At 36.6% G+C, this 20,603-nt stretch overlaps 1 protein-coding gene across 12 annotated transcripts in view; it reads left to right on the forward strand.

Annotated features, from left to right (window-relative positions):
* Positions 1-3,813: 3,813 nt before the first annotated feature.
* Positions 3,814-20,603, forward strand: part of LOC113065108 (dedicator of cytokinesis protein 3-like) — a 166,227-nt gene continuing 149,437 nt past the window's right edge. For 5 of the 12 annotated variants that reach the window (XM_026236291.1, XM_026236296.1, XM_026236293.1 and 2 more), the window contains exon 1: positions 3,815-4,311. In XM_026236291.1, coding sequence (XP_026092076.1) covers positions 4,275-4,311 — 37 coding nt within the window. In that variant the 5' untranslated portion in view covers positions 3,815-4,274. Of the gene's footprint in view, positions 4,312-20,603 lie in introns of all 12 variants that reach the window. The other 7 variants (XM_026236298.1, XM_026236299.1, XM_026236297.1 and 4 more) reach the window with 3 other exon arrangements.

Below are 20,603 nucleotides of genomic sequence, written 5' to 3' on the forward strand. Positions count from 1 at the left end.
ACTCTGTGGGAAAACTTTCTATTTGACATTTGAACATTATGTCCTGGCCTTTTCTTGAGGGAATGCCATTTTCAATATCATAAACAACCATGCTATTATTGCATCTCCAAAACACATGAATTTCTTCTGGCTTTAGCTCCTTTTCCTTGTATGAACCTGGTAATATAACAGAGCCTCCAACGCCACCAGTGATTTGAACTGGGTCCTAAAGAGACACAGGAGATGAGAGGAACAACATTAGAAGCAAATCATGTCAATATTACCAAACATGTAAACTGATTACTGAATTCTAACCTTTGTCTGTATATATCAGGTAAGAAATAACGAAGATGTAAAATTGGGTAAATAAAAGGTTATTAAATCACAGTGTCTCTATGATTTCTGCATAGTGTTTCTGTCATGCGTCTAGGATTTCTATTCATACACTCTATTCATTATTTTCTGTTGGTTCCACTGCAGTTTTACCCTCAGTGTAGAACTCCTCATGTTTGTTTGCAGAGCTTGCCTTAGATTGTAACAGATTCACAAGACAGTCCTCACTAAAATGTGCCACACTTTTGAGAACAGACAGAAATGATTAAAGATAAAAAGACAAAAAAAAACTACAGATCCTTTAGAAGAAAATACAGAACAACAAGTCCTAAACACGGCCAGGATCTTTCAAAATTATTATTAAAGCTGTTACCTTTTTAAAAGGTATACTTTTGTTACTTTTAGGTGCTAAAATGAACACCATTGGTTCTTGATCACAATAATTTATTCCATTGACACATTTTTATTGCTATTCATATCTCTACCACATGATGCCACTAAACTCTTGTAGAAATTTTAATCAAGAAAATGGTATTTACATGAAATATGTCCAGGACAGTATTTAGTGAAACATCAGAGTTTTATTTATTTATTTACTTTTTAATACTTACTTATTTGTACTTTCTAATCTTTCGTGTTTTATTTATAAATATATTAATGCATGTATTCCTTTATTTATTTACCCATGGTTTATTTATTGTAATGTTTGTATGGGTGAAACTTTATGTTTAAACAAATCAATGTTTATATTTAAACAGCATGAATGTGTTTTTAAACATGGAAAGATGGTGATTATTTAAACATATATTCTTGTGCACTTTTGTCTGAAAGACTGCGTTGTTGGATTACACCCTGCACAGAATCCAAGCAAAAATCTCTTTGATTAAACATCTTTCGAATCTGAAATCTCCTTCTCAAAACAAATCTAATCTAATCTTTGAAGATTTCCGGAAAAATAAAAATAATAACCGTCTACAATGTCCCAGATGCAGCCACAGACACGAGTCCTCATGACACAGAGAAGAGAAGGAGGTGTTTGATAGTTTTAACTCAGACTGAGCAAACTGCTTTCTTCTGGAGAATTCTCCACTGAATCGTGATGCCTCAGTGATGTTCGTGTTTCACTAGACACAAGTCTTTTGAATCACAGCCAGCCAGAGTGACAAATAGAAACTCCCTTCACTTCATACAGTGCTCCATATGATATTTTATTTATCACACTGGAATATTTTGGTATATCTTTATATATATACATACTTATATATATATAAGCTGTTTAAGCATTTGGATTCCATATGGAATGAATAGATGAGCTTCTGAGTTTGATTAAGATTGTTCAGCAGGTCAGGAGAATCCACAACACTCACAGTGACCATTATAAGCTGCCAGTGAACATGCGGCAGGTTGCTGTTCACATCGCCATGGTTACCTCATGTCCGGAATGTTTATTCAGTTCCCGCTGGATCGAGGTGTTATAGACAATCACCTTTACATCCAACAATAAACAATGAAATCCAGTTTATGCTTCAAAAACAACAACAACAACAACAACAACACAAGTTGGAATATCATGGTAAATAGAGTTGTGCTTTTTTAATCTTAGTTTACCATTTATATTTTAGAATTAATAATTCATATTTAGAATTTTAATATTTATAAATGAATATTCATATTCATATTATAATTACTTATAATTTATTTTATATAAGTCATTGTAATATCTATCTATCTATCTATATTACAATTAATATGGTAAATCTAAAATTGAATAAATATTATAAATATGTAAGTGTTAAATGTAATGCGCAGTATAATTATTTGTAATATGTACCATATTAATTGTAATTTTACATATATATTTCATATAATAAATGAATAATATAAGTGGCTTATGGAGCATCATGATGCATTTAATCGTGCTTTTTTAATCTTATGTGGGCATCTTTATAATTAATATATATTAATACAATAATACAGTTATATAACAAATAATATTCTAAATATTACATATAACTAATACAACAACTATATAATTAATACATTTTAATTATGCTTATATATTGTTATGTATATAAATCAATTGTATGAATGTATGTATATATATATATATATATATATATATATATATATATATATATATATATATATATATATATATAATCATACAAATTTAGATAATAGAATATAGAGTACTAATTATAATATAATTTATATATTTTGTTTAAGTTTATAAAAACTTCTGCCCCAAATGTGCATTATTTTATCAAATGTTAGATTTCAAAGATGCTGTGTTTTATGCTGAGGCTATAAAATGCACATTCATGTGAGAGACTTGCACATAATAAGAATATGCACACTCAGTCTGTTGTCTCTAAATGAATGCTTGAGTAAATGAGATGAGAAAAGCGGTTCTTCACCCCCTGTGTCTCTCTTCACCTGCTCATATCCTGCTCATATTCCTCTGCAGGAGCATCTTTATTCAGGACAGTTTGAGTTCATATCTCCTGAATGTACTGTAGAAGTCTGTAAAGAAGAATGAAGAAAAACGACACAAGAATAAGCAAAGCGAGAGGTTTGGCTTCTAATATAATCTCTGAGGTCATAAAGAAGAGTGTAAGTGCTGTCTTTAGCAGTTTTTCTACACTCTGCTGTCTTTTAACCATCAGCAGGCACTGAAATCGTAATGAGTAGCGCGAGAGCTCCCCCGGCACACTTACCTCTGCAGAAAGACAATATGGTCTGGCAACGTCATTATGCCCAAGTAATTATAGTCAACACTTTGTGTGATGGCTAACCAACATTCAGAGAGATTCAGTCTAACCAACCATAGATTACACATAATACAAAATATGACCCTTAATCTATAATTCACGTCAAAATCCCAAAGTGGCTACGGATTATGTTGCGTTTACACTGCAATGAAAACCGAATGTTTGGTAACGTGTTGTAGCGATAGATACGATAGAAGGACTAACTATAAATACTTTGTGTCTTTAAGGATTTTTTTTTTTTTTTTTTTTTACCAGACTATTTTTGGTCACTCCCGCTGCTTTAATCATCTCAGATATGAGGTCAAAAACTGTTGTTTTTTTAAATAATTATAATTATAATTATTATTATTATTGTTCTTTTTTTTTTTTTACAATTTAAGCGTTTGCTTTTACCATTTCTGTGGTACTTACAAACAACAAACAAACAGACGAAACAAATAAACATTTTGATTACATGAATACATAATTTATTAAACCAAACGACAAACATTGGTGAAGCCTCTTAACTGCGCAATAATTATAATTTTACAGAAAACTAGCCTATAAAACTGAAAGACTGTTTTCCATACATATTGTTTGTTTGTCTCATGGTGCTTACTATGTATACAGTGCAGCATGAAAACTACTGTGAAATGCCTGTCAACTGTTTTAAACTGCACGATCCTAATAACTCAAACACGAACCCCGCGCGCGCTCTGTCGAGCGTGTAACGCTACGCTAAAGCGCGTGTCCCGGTAAAGAGCGACACTCTGCGTCATGTGACGGCGGACGGACGGAGAGATGAAGATGGCGCAGCACCGGCGCTGAAGAGGTTCCCCGTTCACCCCGTCAAATCACGGAAAATCGCGTCGAGTACGCGTAAAAGAGCGCCGCGCGCGCACGCGACTCGAGAAACGCTCAAGGTTAGCTTGTCCTCTTCTTGTTTGTTGGATTCCGGCGGCAAATCACGACTGACCGAGTCGGTGAAATAAATACACGAGCGTCTCCATCCTCAGATGCTGCTGCGCCGCCGCATCCATAGCGCGAGATCCCCGACGCGCGCGGAGCTGACGCGTGAAGCACGTCTGTGTGATGAGACACACGACTGTGAGACAAACACGTCTGACCGTCTGCTTCAACTTTAATTCATGTGTCACCGTACATGACATTTAACCGAAACTCTTCTAATACCTTGGTTATTTTACCGGGATCATGTGGACACCGACCGAGGACGAGAAAATCGGCGTGGGTGAGTTGAAAATAATGTGTATTGATATAAATATACGAGTTAAGCTAAACTAAACTAATTCCATATATGTTTTATGTGGCTTATGAATCATTCTAAGCAAGAAGAAGGCAAAGGATATATAAAACCAGATGATGTTACCATGCAATGTTAATTCTGAGGAGAAATACTTGACCCGTTTTAGTGAATTTAACACTTTTACCTGTCTTTTTTGTCATAAAGTGTGTTTAATTCGTCATGTGAATCGTTCTGCACGACTGTTGAATACTAACGTGATGTTACAGTGGTGTACACCGCTAGTGTTGACGGTATAAACTCGACCGACAGGGGGCGATGCGAGCAGTGCGTCTCCAACAGGTGGAAACCATCTGATATTGAGGTCTAACACTCATCATCCACCCAAAAATCATCTTCTGAGAGAACATACGCGTCTGGGACAAATGGACAGCAAATGCACTGTGTCAGCATGTGCATCGGTCACCGTTTTACTCTGAAAGTGTCACGGCGGTGCGTGAAATGCCAGTTCAGCTCCCCTACTGTGCCTGACAGATCCAGACAAGCTTCATGTGCACACAGAAGCTAATTCAAACACAGAGCGTATTGATATACCTCCAACTGAAGGAAAAAGCCCTGTATGGATTATTAAAGAAGGGAACGTTGCTGCAGTAAATTGGGAATTTCGAATTATCGGCCTCATAAGGCCCTGATGAGTCACCATTTCAGAGAGAGCAGGGTGTGTGCTTGGTCGTGTACAATATAGCGGTCACGTCGGGTCAGATGAATGCAGATTAATGAGATGCATCGTTGTGTAACTTGACTCAGTCCTGGTGGTGCACTTCCCGTGCTCGCGTGAGTCACGATACAAAATGGCATCCTTCACTAGTATATATGTTTGCAAGATGCTATTTGCTGGCTTTTGTTGTTGTTGTTGTGGCGTTGGTGATTTGAAGCCTTTTTAGTTGCTTCAAACTTTAATTACTCATATATGGGAGACTCTTTAGTGCAACTTTTCTGTCTCTAAGAATGGTTCTAGAGAAGAAGCCTTAATACATTTTTAATTCTTTAAAGAGTGTGCAAACACTTAATCGTCTAAAATACTATGTTACCATTTGTATAACAATTAAAAAAAGCATTTCATAGAACAACTGCATTTTTCTTATATTCGGGTATTTTGAAAATGCAATTTTAAAATGCGATATTTCAAATGTAACATATAAGAGGACATTAATCTGCATGAGCTTTTTATAGTTTCACATTTATTAAAATATAGGCCTCTGTCATTATAACAAACCAGTAGTGTTAACAGTTGTTGGTTAAACATGTCATGGTTTTAATGTCTGAAAATAAATACATATACTGTATGTATATATTTATATATTCTGAATACAAAGGTGATTGAAAAAAATATTTTATCCAAAATAAAAAATAAAAAAAATCAAATAATACTGAAATGACATTGTTACGACCACAGGATATACCAAAATACAAGTTTTAAGTTATACTTTTCAAGGTTTCTAGTTGTCAAAAGTGTCCCTAAAATGAAAAATCACACTTGAATGATGAAGAGATGAAAATGTAAATGCAGTGCCAGTCCATCTTGTTTGCAAGTAAGGGAAAAGCAGTCAAAGTCAAACTTCACATTTCTCCCCAGGGAGTCATAGAACCTTAGATAAAGCCCATTTGTCATCACTGGCACCTGACATCTGCTTTAGTTTTAACGATTATATTTTAAGAGCTACAGAATTATAAACTTACAGGAACAGACCAACTGTTTGTCATCCGAGGAAAGCAGATCTGTCAAAAGGAAGGGAGTTTTACATTCCGACCCAGCAGAAGGTGGTAACTCATGGATGTGCTCCAAAAGGCCGACCCCCCTGAGATTCTGGCACGCCGTTGAAAAACAGCTATTCACGCCGGCTCTGTGTGAATGGGTCTTTGTGATGCAATGGACATGTTGAATGTGATGCTAACCCCACAGCCTGCTAATGCACCACACAGTTCACATCAATGAAGGCCATTTTTCCTCCTCATCTCCAATTATACTGTAGAAAACTTGTTGAATCAATAGTGGTTTGATAGTAATGTTGCTTTTATATTAAATTAATAGTTCAGTCAAAATTTGCTAAATGTAAATGTAAAACCATAAGGCAAGAGAATGGGTGCCGTCAGAATGAGAGTCCAAACAGCTGATAAAAACATCACAATAATCCACAAGTAATCCACACCAGTCCAGTCCACCAGTCAACATCTTATGAAGTGAAAAGCTGTGTTTTTATAAGAAACAAATCTATCAACAATAGGTCCATAATATTGCTTTCTCCAGTGAAAATGTGTTTTCTGAATCAGGAGAGAAATCTGCACAAATAAAACACTGTTTACAAGTAAAACAGTCCAAAATATTTCTAAACAATCACGTGGATTGATTTTGATGTGAGAGACAACAGTAGACAGACCTTTTCATTGGATAAAGTGTTGTTAAGGATTATGGATTTATTTTGGAGAAAAGAAGCAAACGTTTAAATTTAAAACGCCTTAATGATGGCTTTGTTTTTTTTTTGTTTTTTGTTTTTTGTTTTTTTTACAAACATGCAGCTTTTCACTTCACAAGTCATTGATTGATGGACTGGAGTAAGTGGTGTGGATTACTTGTGGAATATTGCAGTGTTTTTTATCAGCTTTTTGGACTCTCATCCTGACGGCACCCATTCACTGGATCCTGTGGTGAACTGCTTCAGATATTTGATGGCAAATTTGGATTGTTTGGGACTTGAACAGGTTATATCAGTATAGATACAGAACATTTTGAGGTTGTAAAGGAAATTATGGTATTTGAGATGATGATTTATGCCACATATAAAACAATTCCACCTCTGATTATGAGGACAAGGATACCAAAGTATGGCTTCATTTTACTTCACTATCCAGCCCTGCTTCCTCTGCATAAGTCATACATATCATTGTTGATATAATGGAGATAATAAGATGGAAATCTACTGTAAGAGGGCCAGAGTGCTTAATTTGATGGTTAAAGAAACCAATTTCCCCGTAATGCCTAGAGATGATGTAGGGCTGCACGATTATGATCAAAATCATAATTGTCAATTATTCCCTTGAAATTGTAATTGCGATTATTAATTACAATAATCAAAATTTACATTGAATGATGTCTATACCATTGTCTAATGAAACTGCCTTATTTTTATATGAAAATAAAAAAGCTGAAAACACTCTTAACTGAAATACCTTTAGTGCTTTTCTATAGTATTAACCCTCAAATGTCAACTATACATCGGATCGGTTTCTTCTTTAAATTATAAAAAAAAAAAAAAAAAAAAAAAATATGAATGCTATTATAGTGTTATACTAAAACTAAAATTAAAATAATGGGGAAATAACGTATAAACGTACAAAGAAAAAAACTCATTTTAAGCACGCAGGATAACATAAAGGGACTTTTAACTATTAATTGCAGCTATTAACAAATCCATATTTGTAATCGCGATTGGAAATTAGATGAATTGTGCAGCCCTAAGGTGATGTCTAACCCATTTTGATCTGGCTTTGTGTAATGCTATATCCTTGGGGCATGGCAAATGGCAGCACTAATGCTGCATTGAATGAGGGATGTGTTTATGTTGGTTTATCTGAATTCCAACATTATAGCATGTTGTTGTTTAATGCTTGAAAAAAAAAAAAAAAAAAAAAACAATGTGTAAAGAAACTGAATGTAAGTGCTAGAAGTTGTTTAGAACAAATATCAGCATAAAAGATCATTTAAAGTGCTTTGTATTGGTTAAACATTTGTTCAGTGTATGGTAAACAGGTTTCATCATGCAAAGCTTAACTTTTTATTCGCTTTAGGATGCATTAAGTCATTTTTCATTTACGTTGCACTGACCATGCTGGTTGTCATCGTGAACTCCTACTGACACCTAGTGGTGTGGATGTAGCATCATGTTAAAGTTTCAGCTGCTGATGCTGATGCCATTGCATAAATGCGCCTTTTGCAATGAGACATAAACAATTTATTCTGTAAGCAGAAGCAACCAATTATACGGGTTTACCAAGATACAAAAGTCAAGCTGGTCATGTGGTTTCAAAATGGCTGCCTCCGTGACGTGACACGCTCCTTATTAAACTAAGCAGACTATTTTTATGGCCTGCTGATGTAACTGCTATCTTTATTTCATGGTGTACATAATTATTACACCCCCCCCCCCAACATACTACTTAGTTGTGTAAAACGTATTTAATGATAAAAAATGACTCCATTGAGTTCTCCATTGAAGGTCAATGTTCTCAGGACTCAGCAGTATAGCGACCAGATTTTTTAATTGCCTCATATTCTGCCATTTCGGGCTTCCTGCTCTCAAGATATCTAAAATCAAGAGTTTGGAAGTTCGGCAAAGTCATAAGTCAAGAGTTTAAAACAATAGCACTTAGCATGTGTTGATAGATGCGATAGTGTTAATAGCGCTCTTCCAGTCGCTTCTGAGATTTGTTTGTCATCTGTAGCTCAGTTAAAGGAAGGCATTAACAGGCAGATGGGGGAACTATTATGTCCCCTAATTTAATCTGTACTGGATGGACGGCTATTAGATCCAGCCTCATGCTGAGGCTAGGGACTAGGGACGCTTTGGATATTCGCCACTGAATATTCATCTTAGCTTACCGAAGAAGCTGCGCTCAATTAGAATATTACAGAAGGATGTGATTGTGGGCTGTCAAAGAGACGGGGTGAGAAGGAGGGTGTCCATTGTTGTTCAGTAGATCATTAAGCACAGTTATGAGCCATCACACTCGCCTATGACAGGAAAAGAGTGCTCAGTATTTCAGAAATGTTGATGGAGGTGTTCTGGAGGCACTATGGCTTTTATTCAAAAAGTAGGTGGTGGAAAGTTTGTTTGTGTACAAGACTGTCACATTTCAGCCTGGAGTTAGCTATTAGCGATGTTTGCTAAGGCTGATGCCTCAAATCATGGCTTGTTTTGGTGAGCTCAAGTATTTCTAAGTGTTCAGACTTAAAGTTACGATAAAATAGGCGATGGAATCACAATATTGAACTCAACATTTATTTTTTGGGGGGGTTTAGTAGGTGTTAGATGGCTAGCAAATGCATAGCAATATGCTAATACATGCTAACATGTAATATAGCTGAACAAAACCAGCTCCAAACTTGTTTAGGCTAACTATGCAAATTGCTAAATTGAAAGAACAGTCTCAGTGCCATTGTATTTTAACAATTCCCACTGTTCTCTTGACAAACTTTTATTCAAGAGGTAGAAACTGGAAAGTTAGTTGTTGGCAGACCGTCACATTTCAGACTCTAGTCGGTTATCAGCGATTTGCTAAGGCTGATGCCTCAAACCATGGGGCATATTAAGGTTGATTTTTTTCACCGGGTGGATGATAAAATTGGTGATGATTCACATAGATTTCCATGTAACTGAGACCAGAATATTGACACTTAGGGGTTAGCAGGTGTCAGGTGGCTAGCAAATGCATAGAAACATGTTTAAACACATTCAATTTTAAACTAGAAAAACTTAATTAGTCCAAATCGAATAATTAATTTGGGAGAACACAGTCTTAGTGATGTAATTGTGGGATATAGACTATTTTTTGCTATTCCTACCAATTTCCCATAGTTATGTTGATAAACTAGAAGGTGGAATGTTGGTTTGTTTGGGAGCCTGTCACAGTTTAGACTGCAGTTAGTTGTAGCAATGTTTGTTAAAGCTGATACCTCAAATCTGACTACTGAGAGTGAAATCTGAGTTTATTAGTATGAATTGTCTACTACATTTGAGTTTTGTTCAGGCTAGTTAAACACATTTCTGATTTAATGAGGAAGATCTCAGTATCACATATCTCAGTGAATGGATTTTGCTGTTCGTACTGGTGTCTTGATGTATAACATGCATCTCTTTTGAAACTTCTGGAACCTTTTCACCCCTCATGCATCTCCAAAATGTGTGACTTTGCTGAAAAGCAGCAAGACTGGAACAAAAGGAGAAAGAAGCATGCGGAGAAGGGAATAACAAGACACAAGACACAGGAGATGTCAGCAGTCGATACCTCCACCAAACCGTTTACAGCCATCCTTAACCAGAGGGGGCTTGCTCACATGTTCGTTCACAAATGTCACTGTTGCAATGCAAGCAGACGTGAACATTTGGGAAGGGAAGCTTGCTGGGGGAGTAGAATTGGCACACAAGCCCTGTCATCCTGAGCCGCATACAAACTCAAACACGCTTTATATTGTGAGCTTCCTCTATGCACTACCCTACTGAATACTACTACTAGATGCAATAAATGTCAATATATATATATATATAACGGTCAGCTCCTGATCATTACTCTTATTTTGTCTTTGATAGGGCATTTAAAAGCTTCATTCTTAATGAAGTCTTATGGTCAGCCTGTGGCTTTAGTCCAGCTTGCCTGGGTCTAATGGGTTTTATGTGGATATGATTAATGTTTGCCTTTTGTTAGTGTTTCCGCATTATTTTGTACATTTATATTTCATTAAATTTTTAGAATAGCTGTTCTACATAATTACATATTCTATAGTGCCATTCAAAAGTTTGGGGTAAATAGGATTTCATTTTTTTCTTTTTTTTAAAGAGATTTATAACTTTTATTCAGCAAATTGATCAAACGTGATGATAAAGATGACATTGTTACAAACAATTCTATTTCAAATAAATGCTCTTATTTTTATATTTCTACTAATCAAATCCTGAAAAAAAATGCATCATGGTTTCTTTCTACCAAAAATATTAAGATGCACTGTTTTCAACACTGATAATGTAAACGACTTATAAATATTTGTTAGCATGTTAGAATGATTTCTGTATGATCACGTGACACTGAAAACTGGAGTATGATGCTGTAAAATATATTCAAATAGTTATTAAAAAAAATAATAATAATAATAATATATATATATATATATATATATATATATATATATATATATATATATATATATATATATATTTCACATTATTTCGATTTGTAATGTATTTTTGGTCAAATTAGTGCAGCCTTAGTGACCATAAGATTTTTTTTTTAAGCCAAAAAGTCTTACTGACCCCAAACATTGCAACATTGATGCATGTGTATTATATGCATTCATTTCAACCCTTTTTTTCTCAGTACTGAAAATACTGAGTACTGAATTTTTTTCATTTAAAACATCAAAGACAGGAAAAGAAGTCTGTGTTTCCTTTATTTATTGTATGTCTACATAAAACCATGTCTGCAACCCAATTTAATGTGAAATATTTCTTAGTGAAACTAGATAACATATACAATGAAAAAAGTAGGGCACAGCTTAATAAAGCAGTCAGGATTTGATTGAGTCTTAAAAATCGGACGTGTCATATGTACCAGAATAAAGATGGATGGAGGTGGTTGAAGGGGAGGAGCTAAAAAATAAGCAGCCTTGGTGATGTCACTGAAAAAGTATTGTTTGTAATGCAGATTAGGAACTAGGAATTTTTTTCGGTAGTTAGAACGTGTTTTAATTGCATTTAAATCACTAGTCCCAAGCATTAATTAATTAATTAAGATATCCTAAAAAGTAGCAACAGAGCAAGTGGTTTTAGAGGAGTCGCTGTCCAAGGTGCTGAACACAGATCTATTGTTCAACACAAACGGATTGATACCTGAGCTGCTCTGGCAGCAAATAGGTTTACCACGGTTTTCTAACACCCAAGACGCAGTCAGCAAATCCTCGCTTAGATATTCCTTCAAACACATCCTCTTGTCGAAATCCCATGTCAATAGCGACATAATCGCCATGAAAGTGGCGCGTCGGAATCATCCTATTTACCTTTTCCTCTGGCCGCTCCTGAATGAACCCGACTGAGCTGCCGGCAGGTCATTAGTAAAACATTCCGGCGCTATCGCAATAGGATCCCTGATTTTGCTAGCTGAATAAACTTGATTAGCTCTCTTTCAGTCACTCAGGTAGGTCTCAAATCAAACATTTACCTTGCATCAGTATTTCCCTGATTTAAAGTAAATTCCAGGTGCCTTTTCTTCACAGGCTTCCCTCTAGTCAAACAGTCTCTCTCTTGCTGTTTACCATCCTCAATTGATTCTTCCCATTGACGGGTAGCACTAGTGCTAATCAGTGAGTTCTGCTACAAACTGTGAGAGTTTGCCAACAAACTGAGCTGATGCTTTGTGTTCGAGGCTTTAGTTTTGGTGTCTTCGTGGAGGTTTATTTAGTCGCCCTTTGATCGCCACTTATCCCCACATAAACGAAAGCTTTGAATTGCCTGTTATCTTCCAAGGAATTTTTATTTAGCTTGTTGTAGCAGTGTATGGAGTCCATTATGGATGATTTCAAGACATTGAATCTGTATTTTTCTGTTTCAATTCTCCAGTGTCCTTTAAAATGGCTTATTTGCAGAACCAAGTACAGTACAACTTTTGTGTTTGTGATTGAAATGATCTCTTTCCCATAAGGATGTGCCTTTCCCTCTTGTAGACAAGGCCGGCACAAGGGCCCTAAACACTGTGGGATTCTGTCTGAGAGTTCCGTTGTTGTTATGGCAACCACTGTGAAACGGAAGCCGGTCTGCAGAACTCTACCGCAGAGATTCCAGCATTACCATAACAACCCTGTTGGCACAGTCAGCAATTAGTATGGTTTAGTAAGCAAGTCGATGTCGAGCAGGTGAGTCACAAGTCTACAGCCCTTGTGTTGTAGAACAAATGTAGATTAGCTTGAGGGATTGGGATATTTTACTACTATTTGTGATGTATCACACTTGCCTGCAAAAGATTGGGAATCCATTGAACGTTGCTTGGATATTTATAATTTTTTGGAGATGGCAGTTTAATTTGATATATTTTTGAGTGAAACTAAACTGTAGGCTTGGCTTAATTTTAATCAGGAACTGATTGGATTGAAACAAAGTAGGCAAATACATACAATACTGGAGGCAGGTGGTTTGAGGGGAGGAGCTAAAATTAAGCGGCCTTGATGATGTCACTGGAAAAGAAAAGTTGTTTCAGAAGTGTAAAACAGGGCTAATTTGGATTGTGGGTGTGGATGTGGTTACAAAGCCATTACTCTGTGGTTGCTAAGGTGTTCTGAATGTTTTTTAGTGCTTTGTGGTTGCTAGGGTGTTTCTAGGTGGTTGCCATTCCAAGGCAGGCAGTATTCTGATCTGTAGACAACTCTCCTTCAATGAAAGTCTTTAGAATTTTTTTGCCTATTTTATCATTATAAGATAAAATTCCTATGGAGAATACAGATTTGTAGCTCTACTCCAAAATAGTTTTCATATTTTAAAACATTTTAAATACATTTTATAACCATTTTTCAGTACTCATGGTCAATGGTCAAAAACACAGGAAAACCTAAAAATAGAAGTGTGCCATTTACTCTAACCTTTATTATATGACAGGTAGGAAAGTGCTATAAAAAGTCCCCCAAACCTGTTCTCTCAACCATATCACTCTCACTAGAGCATCCTGAAAGTGCTGATGGTTAGTCCACAGAATTTTTTTTTCTCGACTACGATTTGCCAGCCTGCCCTTTTCCCTAAGCCCAAAATAGAAAGCCGAAGTCAGCTTTTAGAACGAAACACTTTTGTCTTCTGAAAGGCCTCACTGCCTATTGATTAGCCCTCAATGACTTTGTTAATGGAGACAGTGTATGCCATGTTCACTACAGCTGACATGTGTATGTGTGTGTCTGCCTCGCCTCTGTGTGTGTGTGTGTGTGTGTGTGTGTTTGTGAGGTCACATGGCTGGAGGCTGGAGTAAAACAGCTCTTAGTGGTGACATAAAACTGCACTTCCATTCCCTCTTTGGGGCCAAATGGATTTTAGCAGTTTATTTTAAAATAATCATTACCAAGCACAAATAATGCTAAAGTGCTATTTAGAATTTCACTATATGGAGGGCCGGAATATATTCCTTTCTTAAAAGAAGGATTTGTAAATTAATAGCTAAGTTAATACAAAATGATAGATAGTTGGATGGATATATAGGCTAACAAAATATTAGTTGGATGTATATATAGAATAACAAAACAATAGATAGGCAAATGGTTATACAGAATGAAAAAAAAAATGATGGATAGATATCTAGAATGACAAAATGCTAGCTAAATAATCAGACCGACCAACGTGATTAGAACTTGCCAATTTGACATTTGGCAATATGCTCATTGACGAGAGAACAGACTGTGGACGGCTGAGTTTAGATCTTGAGTAGCAGTCTTAGCAACATTAAATAAATAGAAGCATACTGAAAAGCCAACGTCAGCCACTAAGCCTTCAAATTATCTTAAATTATGAACGAGCCGAGTACATGCCTCATCTTAATTTAGTCTGTTGTTTTATCTCTTGAAATCCTCCTCTTGTGGACTCTTGTCACATTTGTGCCATCATTTCTTTGTGAAGTTTGTTTCCTGTCCCACCCCCATGTCATTCTCACATTTCCTACATTTTAAAAATGTATATTTTTCTCGCCCACTCTGTCCCTTTTCCCCTTCTTACGTTTGCACTGATGGGCAATTACTTTGACCCAATTCCCAGCTGTCTGCATGCTAATGGAGCAGCGCTATGAATGTTTTTACCTCGTATGTGCTAATGCGCCGTTAAGGTTCGACAATGGTGAAGTGCACGCATCATTTTCTTACCGCACTAATGCGAGGTGAGTGTTCATATGTGCACACGTTGACTTCCCACGCGCCATCTATGTGAATTCCTGCAGCTAGCAGATATGTTTTTATAATTCTGCTTCCAGTACATTGCATCAAAAGCGCCACGGTTCATATGGAGTTCAGTTTTTTTTTGTATGTGTTTGTCTTCCGCGAATGCAACACCCATTCTGTGGTCAACAGAGTCTCCAGTCCCATCGGTATAGGATGTGCTAACACGAATTCTTATCAGACTCTTGCATTATCCAATCTAGTCATTTAAGCTGACTAGCTAACTAGTCCTTATGACACTATTACAGCCAATCAGAACACATTTAGTAGCGAAATTGTTCAACTATTGAATGTGGTATTTTAGTGTGATATCACTTATTTGCCTCCTGATAACATTTACCTTTTTATCATAATTCAGTTTTATCGTTCTAAAATAAGGTGGATATATTGCGCTAAAAGAACACAGACTGCATTTGCAAATATATGGCTCCCTCATTGTTTAATCTCACTGGATCAATGAGATTTTCAGTAACATTAATAGAATTCTTGATTAGTGTTATACATCATGTTTTTCTAAAATGTAGCTGAAAGGCTTTTTTTTTAAGTTGTTAAGTTTCAGAATGTTCAGAGAATATTCAAAAGGAACATTCCTATAGTCCCTTCAGAATTGTAAAATTGAATTTTTCCCTTTACATTTGTATATAACCAAAGCCATTTAAAAAACTAGATGTTTTGAACGCTCAGAGAACTCACTGAGAATGCTAGCAAAACATATTTTTGTTAGCTGGGTTAGCATGCAGGTTGCTTTATGTTCTGCCTAGTGATTGTCAACATGAATACTCTCAAAGCTGCCCAGTCAGACCTCTTGAGGTATTATATATAGCTCCAATTATTAATTAATCACAATAAGCTGCATGCCGTAGCCTTATGCTAAGTTGGATCTCTAGCCAGAAGCTTATATAGTGATTTCATCAGCAAAGTGGACACTGCTACATTTTAAAGATTTTTACAGTAATCTGCCCATGGCGTTGATTGAGCTACCCAAAGTTTAACATCATTTTTTGCATATCTGCATATCTCTAGTATATCCCTGTTCAAATAAAGTCAAAATAAAATGTAAACAACAAAAACATTTTATCAAAAACGTTAAATGTCTGCAGATTCTGCCTGCTTTAAGTCTATAAAGTGCTAAATACCTACTAATTAAAGAAATCAAAGTAGTTCTTCATGGGTCTGTTTGTAATGGCCGATCTTGCTGAATTTTTAGCATCAGAACAGACATTAACTCCCCCCTCCACCTCCAAAATCTGACCTGTTTTATTTATTTTTTGTTACACAAAGCATTGCTCACTGGATAGGCTTGTCATGTTAATGACCCAGATAATGACTTTACATTGTGTGAAATAAACCTTTCTAGCTAAAGTCTAGTCAATCCAACCAGTAAAAAACTGAATAATTCACCCCACACATGCATTGTCTTGGGAAAATAACTTGCATAGTTGATCAGCTGAAGGAATGAGTGTGTGTGTCTGTGTGTGTGTGTGTGTGTGTGTGTGTGTGTATTTGTGTGTGCCTTAAAATGTGTGTGTTTAATATATTTTTACATTAGCAGGAGGACAGAGTTATTAGTCCATGGGAGACGTCTGGGCACATTTGTCTCTTTCCTGGCAAGGGGGCAAACTTCATATTTCCCGAGCAGTGGGAGCCCTGGTAAATGTTTAGACGGTAATATTGATTACTGCCGGGTTCTTTAATGGGAACAATGTGGATAAACAATTTTATGTTCAGCTAAGTGTGGACTTTTCTCTGTAAAGTCTATGGAGTTTGTATGCAAATTTACATTTAGAATTAAAACTTGCAAGGTATATATATATATATATATATATATATATATATATATATATATATATATATATATATATATATATATACAGTATATAATTAAAAAAAGTTTATTTTCTAAGTATGTTTAATTGTGCGTGTGTGTGTATGTGTGTGTGACTCTGTTGACCACAGAATGGGTGTTGAACTCACAAAGACAAACACGCTTTTTTTACTAACAGTGGCAGGCCAGTTAGGCTACACTACTTTACAGTACAGCACCTAATGTACAGATTTCATATGAGGATTTATTTGTCATTTATCTATACATAAAGCCCATTAAATTCTGTTTCTTAATTTAGAAAGGGTGAAAACTTAACACTATAGTGTAAACACTACACAGTGAACTCCAAACCTAAATTAAATGCGAACACTTGAACTAATGAGATGTGAGATGTTGCTGCATTGCTTATGTCAAGGCTTTTACTGTATATCTGACTAAATACTTTACAGAAGTTAGGCTTGTGTACTGTACCTTACTGGTTAGCTAAACAATCAGCTCCCTTTTAGACTGTTATATATATAAAAAAAAAATTCTAGGATCTTGCAATCTCTTGCAATACATGGCTGTTTTCCACATTCAGGGAAAGGGTGGTTTAAAGTTGTAATTTTAAAAGCTGTTATCTGTAAAGTACCAATAATTCCAATATCTTCATGACTTCCTGTTGTGCAGCACTAGATATGGTTGGTTTTCAAACAGTTCATCAAATTAAATCAAGGGTTTTTTTCACGACAAACCACTCCATCCACTCACTCTTAAAAGGATCACCATTAGAATTTCAGAGCTCATGTCTTTTTATCAGCTGATCTAAACTGTGTAAAACGAGACGCTAAGCGACTAGCGTGGGTTCACAGAGCCAGTGCTAATGATGCTAATGCTCTAAAGTAGCAAACATCAAATGGCATTAGTGCAAATCTTGCCAACATTCTTCCACATTTGATGATAGAGCTCATGCTGATGAGATCAAAGCCACTTGTAATGGGCCATGTTATATCTTATTCACAGCTGTTTCCTCTGTGTTGTTTATGAGGGAGGAAGAAGGTCAGCAAGTGTAGCGTGTAGCTATTTGGTGCCAAAATAAAACCAAAATACTGTTAAAATAGCTCAAGTAGCTAACAGTTTCTCATGTCTAGCTTTGGTTGTCTCTGTCGCAGGTTGTTGATGTATGTTGATTAAATGTATATGGTGAGTGCACTGTTTGTCACTTCAGATAAAGGTACCTGCCAAATGAACAAGTGTAAATGGAGAAGATAGGATTTATCGCATGTAGCTTTATCATGCCGTGCCTTGTTAAGAAATGGTGTAAGGCAGAGACAGGGAGAACTGTAGACAATGGAGATAAAAAAGGAGAGTTTAATCCTGTTGTCTCTGCTCGGCAGCTGTGACATGTTGTTTGATGTGTACCCTCTCTCTCTTTTTCATCTCCCTATTCTTATTTCCTGGGGTGGCCTGCTGGTGATATCTGAGTTTGATGTGACAGCAATAGACAGGAGTAGCCCGGGGACTCGACTCTCAAGCTTTGGGGATATAAACCTGTCCCATTTTTTTAATCGCTTAATTAACTTCATTTTAGAAAAAAAAGTGATATTTTGTGCAGTGTTTAAATACCTTCTCATGTCTCCGATTAACATGCAATGCTGACCTTTTGCTAAACTGCTTAACACCTTTTACTGACCATTCCTGCTGCTACACCATTTTCTACGAGTATTTTACTCTTGTACTCTTTCAAGGCTCATTCACACTGAACCGACATGATGCTTACCAATGGCAACAATCACCACATTACAGTATGTCAGTTCGCAGGATTTGACGACCCGATAAATACAATTTCAGCATGTTCATTCAGCTAAAACAACCATAGGCCACTGGCTACAGATGGCAACACGCTATACATTGATACACGGCAGTACATTGATCTGAAAAAAAACAACAACGATTATGTCTGATGTCTGTTGTCGGTGTGGTGTGTTAGTTTTACTCATTTGAGCTAGCAACCTTAATCAAGGTGGTGGAGGAGGAGGACGTGTTTTTAGCAAGCCACATCAAAATCAGAGTCAACTGATAGGGTTGTAGTTCTCAAGACTGGATTCGAGTACTAGCCAAAGACCACACTTTCGTGATATTCGTCCTTTCACTGGTTCGGTAGCATTTGGACTTGTCCTAACTCCAGCTTGAGACCAATTCTTCAGTGTATGTGAAGACTGCAGAGGTTCATGAGACACCAGGCTTCATTCAGCCCAAAGTAATATTTATACACTGCTTGAATCAATCCATTCAGGTCTCTGTTGTGACTCAGACTCAACGCTCTTCTGGTCTTGGTCTTGACTCTGACTCAACCTAGTCTTGGCCTGGACTCAATAGAGCTGGTCTGAACCACAACACTACTGCTAGGCTCCTGCACATGGCTTCAAAAGCCCCAGTCCGTGTCAAACCCGATTTCCTACTTTAAGCAACAATGGTCATTTGGCTAAAAAAGGGAATTTTTGTAGGCTAACATAACATTAGAAGTAACTGGCGGCCCCAGTGATCAATGGTGGTGAGGTTTTTGTAGGACACTGACAGTCTAAATTATTGAAATAATACATTCAAAGCAATCTTTCCCATGAATAAAACGAAACAGGAAATGGCACACCTAGAATCAGCTACATGAGCGTACACATACATGCACAAACAGACTCATCCCGAGATGACAGATGGGGGTTATAGGAGACACATGGATGGTCTGAGGAAAGTGGTATGTTGACACACAATTCGTGTGGAAGATAGAGAGGTCGTAAAGAGCATTTGCTCCCTGCTGGGTCAGCATGATTCCATTCATACTCAATTTCCTGTTGCCTGTAGTGAATGCAAGCGGCTGCTGGATGCACCACAGGAACTTTCATGTGTGAGGTCTTATTTGCTAATGCTATTTCGAACATTAATGCAATTTAGAGTACCTGACAGCATTTACTTGTTCCTTTTAAGTTAACTTTGTGTGTGTGTGTGTGTGTGTGTGTGTGTGTGAGTTTCAGACTTTAGCTGGACTGCTAATCTGTGAATGTGCCAGCACCATCTGGCCATGGGGATTTATCTCCTTTCGTCCAATGGCTGCTGTCTGCTCTCTCCACCCTCTTTCCTATGTGCTCTTGCTTTTATGGTTCCAGTATCTGTCTCTCCCTTTCCCGTCTCATCTATACTGTCTTAGAGTCGCTTACTTGTTCTTTCTAGCCTCTCAATGTCTTTTTGTTTGTGGCTTTCTCTTTTGTGGTCTATTTTTTCTTCCTTTTTTGTAGGCTGCAGATATTTCGGTCACCTGCAGTTGTCAAGTGTCTCTAAAAAAACAACAGGACAAAAGAAGAATACAAGAACACAACTCAGTCTTGAATTCTCGCTTGGTTTCTTAAATGTTCTCAGCATAAAAAAGGCTGGTGCTAATGTGATTTAGAGCGATTTCCCTCGTCTTCCATGAAAACATCGTTTTAACTGAATTGAAGACAGCACCAACATTGTTTTGGTCTTAAAATCCTTGGTTGCCATTTTGTCATGAAAGTTTTTGGTTGGAACAGATGCCTTTCTGTAGGTTTCAGCAAACTTTTTTTGTGAAACATCTGTAATCACCGGAGATGCTGTATTTGAGCAAACTAATTATAAGTATGGGTGTCCAAGTCTGATTCTGAAGGGCCTCATTCTTGCAGGTTACTTTCAATGTAATTAGCTGGTTTAGGTGTATTTTTGTGTTAAACCGTAGAAAGG

The sequence above is a fragment of the Carassius auratus genome, chromosome 47 (assembly GCF_003368295.1).
Source record: "Carassius auratus strain Wakin chromosome 47, ASM336829v1, whole genome shotgun sequence".
Lineage (NCBI taxonomy): Eukaryota > Metazoa > Chordata > Actinopteri > Cypriniformes > Cyprinidae > Carassius > Carassius auratus.